Genomic DNA, 6,466 nt, shown 5'->3' on the forward strand with positions numbered 1-6,466 from the left:
TGGACTTGACTGCAGGTGTGTTGAACTTCAGTTGGTGTCTTTATGATCTTATTCTGACAGTACATTACACTTCCTTTGCCTGCATGCTACAGCTGGACAGGCAGAACCGCTCTCTGAAGAGGAAGAGTATGATGTTGCTGTCTCACATCAGCCCTGAGACCATCGCTGACATCGACCTCAATGATGAAGCAGAAGAGAGTGAGGACCTGCATGCATCGAGCCACGACTGCCTGTCTCCTCAGTGCTGCACCTCCACCTCAGGTACCGTAGAAAGTAAAGCCTACGCTGTGCTGACAGACCTCACCTACAGCATTCATTCATTCACCAAAGAGTATTTGAACACAAGAATGTGTTCACTGGTCACAAGGAGAGCTGTGAAAGCACTTGTGCACTGGTACATTTACTTGCATCTGCTGGCAGTGATAAGTTACTGCAAAGACAAACTCTGGGTTAGAAGATGGATGAATGAAGAAGGGAATGTACCACTGAGGTGAAATCTAGTTTGGAATCCATGTGCTTTGTGTTTGACTCTTCATTTTACAAGGACTTTACTCAAAGTCTTCACGTGGCACATAGTTTCTCACATATTTGAATGAGTGGAAATCAAATTACCTGGATTCTAGAGGTAATGGTTCGGTCGTGTTTATGGAGCGGACCCAAAAGCAGACGAAAAGTAACGAAGAGAGAGACGTTTTATCGGACTGAATGCCAACAAACAAAAACACGAAGCAAAACAAGAGAACTGAAACCTAAACTGGGAAAACTAAACGAACTCTGTAAACTGTGGCAGGAGACATGAAACACGTAGACGGGGAATAACCCCGAGCATGAACAGTGGTAACAAAACACTCAGACGACCTGACACTGAGGACTTAAACACAGGAGGGGAAGGAGGGAAGTAGAATGAAGCATGACGCCACAGGGGAAACAAAACTAAACACACTGAGCAGGGGAACAATGGACCTTTCAAAATAAAACAGGAAACATGGAGATGCAGACATGACGAAGCGACAAACATCAACCAGACTAAAACTCAACTAAGACAAACTAATATGCCAGAATTTTTCTCATTAATCAGAAATATGCAATAACTCAACTACATCCTTAACAAGAATAAAACATGATTCTAACATAAGAAGTCAAGAACAGAAAAAACAAACTCAAGATGCTGGGTCTCAGACCCCGACAGGTTTAAGCCCGCCCCATTGCCACGTCCATCACAGTGTGAAATTTAGCTTCACCAAAAATTCAATTTACAGATGACATGAAGAGTATAACGTCTACACCCTTAGAGTAAAAAAATATTAGGTGTGTTGCGCACGTGTGCATAAAATAACTGGCAGATGTCCTGAGAGTTTTCAGCTGACTGAAGTTCAGCACTGCAGACGTATTTTCTCCTCCAGCTGCCTCTGGCTCACGTCATGGTCAGTTCCTTTAGTCAAACAGTAATTATACCTCCGGTGATAATGGATTTATACTCGATGATGCTTTTCCATTCATGTCGTTGGCATTAAAAGGGACAGATAATCATGTCATTTGCAAATAATATGCTGTGATACAGGCAATACTGAAATAAGTTGACTTTTGCAAAGATTGCGGGCTTATTATCTTGAAAATTCATAATTGCATGTTAATGGACAGCTAGTCAAAGCAGCCCCTGTGATGAAACACCAGATATTTGGCTACAGACTTCTGTAGATCCCAGCCAAACAAACGAGCTCTCGTAGGTTCTGAGCTAAGTACATCACACCGATTGTGTTCATCTGTTCAAATCATTTTCAGTATTTCGCTTGAAAATTTTATGACACGAAATCCTCGTTCTGCTCACCAGAAGGCAATCCATCTGTACCTGAAACAGCTTTTGGTGTCAGCGACCTTCTTCTGCTTAAGTACCCTGTTTAAATGTCTCAGACTGTTCCTGCTGTGAGCTGTTTGTATTAACACGTCTTTATTTCAAGATTTATTCCATTTGTCACATTTTTGGACACGTACAGTTCTTAACCAACGTATCGGCACAGCACAGGTTTGAGCCACAGCTGCACTAAATTAAACTAAAAGAGTATTTTTTAATGGTTAAACTCACCACTAAAGCTCAACATGATCCTTTTAATGCTGAAATATAATGTTTTTATGTTGTCCATGAAATTTAAGATTTGTTGTTTTACAAAAAGTGGAAAAAATAAGAAAGCCCATATATATATATATATATATATATATATATGGAAGACAGCACAGAGGCACTAATCATGGCAGCACAAGAACAAGCTCTGAGTACAAGATCCATAGAGGCTGGGGTCTATCACACCAGGCAAGACCCCAGGTGCAGGCTGTGTAAAGATGCCCCAGAGACAATCCAGCACATAACAGCAGGGTGCAAGATGCTAGCAGGCAAGGCATACATGGAACGCCATAACCAAGTGGCCGGCATAGTGTACAGGAACATCTGTGCCGAGTATAACCTGGAAGTCCCGAGGTCAAAATGGGAGATGCCCCCAAGGGTGGTGGAGAATGACCGAGCTAAGATCCTGTGGGACTTCCAGATACAGACGGACAAAATGGTGGTGGCTAACCAACCGGACATAGTGGTGGTAGACAAACAGAAGAAGACGGCCGTAGTGATCGATGTAGCGGTTCCGAATGACAGCAATATCAGGAAGAAGGAACACGAGAAGCTGGAGAAATACCAAGGGCTCAGAGAAGAGCTCGAGAGGATGTGGAGGGTGAAGGTAACGGTGGTCCCCGTGGTAATCGAAGCACTAGGTGCGGTGACTCCCAAGATAGGCGAGTGGCTCCAGCAGATCCCGGGAACAACATCGGAGATCTCTGTCCAGAAGAGCGCAGTCCTGGGAACAGCTAAGATACTGCGCAGGACCCTCAAGCTCCCAGGCCTCTGGTAGAGGACCCAAGCTTGAAGGATAAACCGCCCGCAGGGGCGTGCTGGGTGTTTATATATATATATATATATATATATATATATATATATAAAAGTTCTGCAGTGCTGAACTTCAAAAAAGGAAGTTTTAGTGGTTAAAGCGCTAAAGTCCAGGGCGCCGACTCAAAGAAGCATTCTTATTTGACTCATAAGTTCTAATAAAGTTTTAGTTTCAGAGACAATTTTGACAAAGTTTGAAGTATTTGTGTTTTCTTGTTTGTATGACAGCTGGTCTCGTACATTTGTTAGGCACGGTCTATAAGCACAAACTAAAAAACGAGAATGTAACACCAGTATGAATGAATTACTCTGTTTCAATCATTTGGTATTATTTGGTAGACTAGAACTGATCAGCGTTTCAAAGAGGTTTGGCTCTACATAATAAATGTTCTTATTTGACGAAACAAACACAGGTTAACCCACAGAATGTCACAGTTGTACAGTCAGTGCACAACAACATTGTTTAACTGTGCTGCTTTTTTTAGTGCTGCAAAATAAGTTGGAAATGACAGTTAAGGAGAAAAATCAAGCACTCTCTGATCTTGAGGCAGTAAGAGAACTACTGAGGGCGACCAAGGAGGAAGTAAGTATTTAATATTTCTTTTTCCCTGTTGTGAATACTTTGGCCAGCAAGCGTGTGAATGCAGATTCCCAGTTCTTAGTAGTGAATATGTGCAAAATGTGTCCCTGCATTGTTGTTTCCTAACAATAATAACAGTGACACATTAGCACGGAGGACAGAAAGGGATCCACTGTGTGTGCAGCTGCACTTTGCATGGCAGAGGTTTGTCATGTGCTGCCGCATCTCTGTTTTGCTGCAGTCGAGAGGGAACACACAACGAGTCACATTTAAGGCAGGTGTGCACTGTAAGTTAAATGTTAGGACCATGTCTGTGGTCAAACTGTGGTCATAAATATTTTGTGCTTGTAAATCAAATGCTTAGTTGTGAACTGAGTTTTGTAACCTTTAAACATGTTAAAATGTTATGTTTGTGCTTCTATAGATGAGAATTTGTGTTTGTAAAAGTATTTACATGAGTTACAGTGTTGTTTGCATAGGTCTACGTGTAAAACTCTGCGCTCTGGTTCCCTGGATGTGTGACAGTTTCAACTTACAAGTACGAATTTTGACCCGATTTTTCTTCCTTTCAGCTGATTGGTGAATGTCATGTCAATCACAAATGAAACAATCCAATCAGAGAACAGATGGGTTTGGCTGTCGGAGGGGTGCTTTACGGAGCTGCAGGTCCTGGAAGGATAAATGCTCTTTTACATGCCAGCCCAGCGTTTTCCTTCATCACCACGAAGGAAAACAGTCTGTGCGTGTCCGAGTCCGATGAATTTTGTGTCACAGGTTTACGAGCTCACACAGGGACCTCCAGAGACTTTAACGGCTCTGTGGACCTCGAGAAGGAGCAGCATTGTGGAAATGACACAGTCTTCACTAGTATGTAGGAAGACACCAGTAGTAGGATAGTTACAAAGCTTTCTTCGTTGTGAATGAGCGATACATGTTTTTATTGAACATTTGAAGATAAAACAACAGTAACTCCTGTAGAGGACATAAAGTCAGAGACAGAAACAACAAGGAGCAGGCGCATCTAGTACACGCAGAGCTGCAGCAAGAAAACGACAGCGCAGCGGCCAGCGCAACAAATTTTGCGCTCTCAGTTAGAAGTGAATGCGTCTGCTGTGAAAGGACCTTCATGCTGTGACTCACAGCAATGGTCCCGGGTCAGCCCTGACTTTGTGTTAAGGTAATACTAAAGTATTAATGGTATTTCTAACCACTGATATACCAAAACTTTATCCTTTCAACAGCTACCAAAAGTTAGGGAACCTAGCTGCTATGGGACATTCATATGTTCTACCCTTCCAGGACCTGAAGCTCAGTAAAGCACCCCTCCGACAGCCAAGATCTTCAACCCACACCTCCGGCAGAGCTTCACCAGCAGTCTGAGGGAGACTGAGGACATTGAGTCTGAATGGACCATGTTCAGCATCTCCACTGTCGAAGCCACTGCAATAAGCTGTGGCCGCAAGGCAGTTGGTGCCTGTCGTGGTGGTTATTCCCAATCCAAATGGTGGACACTCGAGGTGAGAGGTGCCACCAAGCTGAAGAAGGAGCCCTACCAGGCTTGGTTAGCCCGTGGGACTCCGGAGGCAGCTGATAGGTACTGACAGGCCAAGCTTAACGCGGCGTGGGTGGTGGCTGAAGCAAAAACTCGGGTGTGGGAGGAATTTCGGAGAAGCCAAGGAAAAAGACTTTTGGATTGCCTCGAAGAGATTCTGGCAAACCATCAGGCAACTCAGGAGGGGAAAGCGGTGCTCTACCTGCACTGTGTATAGTGCAGATGGAGCGCTGCTGACGTCGACTGAGAAAATTGTCAGGCAGTGGAAGGAATACTTCGAGGACCTCCTTAATCCCACTGGCACGTCTTCCATGGAGGAAGCAGAGTCTGGGGATGAGGTGGATGGCTCACCTATCTCTGCGAGGTCACTGAGGCAGTTAAACAGCTCCTTGGTGGCAGAGCCCCTGGTGTTGATGAGGTCCGCCCCGAGTTCCTGAAGGCTCTGGATGCTGTAGGGCTGTCTTGGTTGACACGTCTCTGCAATGTTGCGTGGAGATCAGGGGCACCACCTCTGGATGGGCAGACCAGGGTTGTGGTCCCCATCTTTAAGAAGGGGGACCGGAGGGTGTGTTCCAAAAGGGTGGAGTGCCCACTCCAGATCAGGGACGAGTTCCTGCCCCAAGTGGAGGAGTTTAAGTATCTCGGGGTCTAGTTCGTGAGTGATGGGAGAAGGGAGCCGGAGACTGACAGACAGATTGGTGTGGCAGCCGCAGTGATGTGCAGTCTGTTGTGGTGAAGAGAGAGCTGAGTGTAAAACTGAAGCTTTCAATTTACCGGTCGATCTACGTCCCTACCTTCACCTATGGCCACGAGTTGTGGGTAGTGACCGAAAGAACGAGATCGCGGATACTAGTGGTGGAAATGGGCTTCCTCCGAAGAGTGGCTGGTCTCTCCCTTAGAGATAGGGTTAGAAATTCACCCAGAGTAGAGCCACTGCTCCTCCCGAATGAGCGAAGGGAGCCAGTTAAGGTGGTTCGGGCATCTGACAAGGATGCCTCCTGGGCACCTCCTGGGTGTTCTTGGCATGTCCCACTGGGAGGAGGCCCAGGACACGCTGGAGAGATTATATCTCTCGGCTGGCCTGGGAACGCCTTGGTGTTCCCCCGGACAAGCTGGAGGAGGTGGCTGGGGAGAGGGAGGTCTGGGCTTCTCTGCTTAGGCTGCTGCCCCCGCGACCCGGCCCCGGGTAAAGCGGAGGAAAATGGATGGATGGATGGATGGATGGACAAATAACAAATCATTTTAACATTCAGATATATATTTCCAGCTCAATATTGATCATGTCCATGGTATAGCTTTGTATATGTGTTCTGATCTCCTTTCTTAAAAGGCATGGCTGTGCCTGTTTTCAGTGGAAGTGCTGTGCACACTGCAACACAACTAAGAAAAATTCAGCTTCATT

General features: G+C 45.4%; 1 protein-coding gene across 2 annotated transcripts in view; it reads left to right on the forward strand.

Annotated features, from left to right (window-relative positions):
- shtn1 (shootin 1) overlaps window positions 1-6,466 on the forward strand; it is a 38,905-nt gene that overhangs the window by 18,263 nt on the left and 14,176 nt on the right. For both annotated transcript variants that reach the window (XM_026191157.2, XM_026191158.2), the window contains exons 5-6: window positions 93-261; window positions 3,418-3,515. In XM_026191157.2, coding sequence (XP_026046942.2) covers window positions 93-261; window positions 3,418-3,515 — 267 coding nt within the window. The remainder of the gene's footprint in view (window positions 1-92; window positions 262-3,417; window positions 3,516-6,466) is intronic.

The sequence above is a fragment of the Astatotilapia calliptera genome, chromosome 13, assembly GCF_964374335.1.
Source record: "Astatotilapia calliptera chromosome 13, fAstCal68.1, whole genome shotgun sequence".
NCBI classification, from domain to species: Eukaryota; Metazoa; Chordata; class Actinopteri; order Cichliformes; family Cichlidae; genus Astatotilapia; species Astatotilapia calliptera.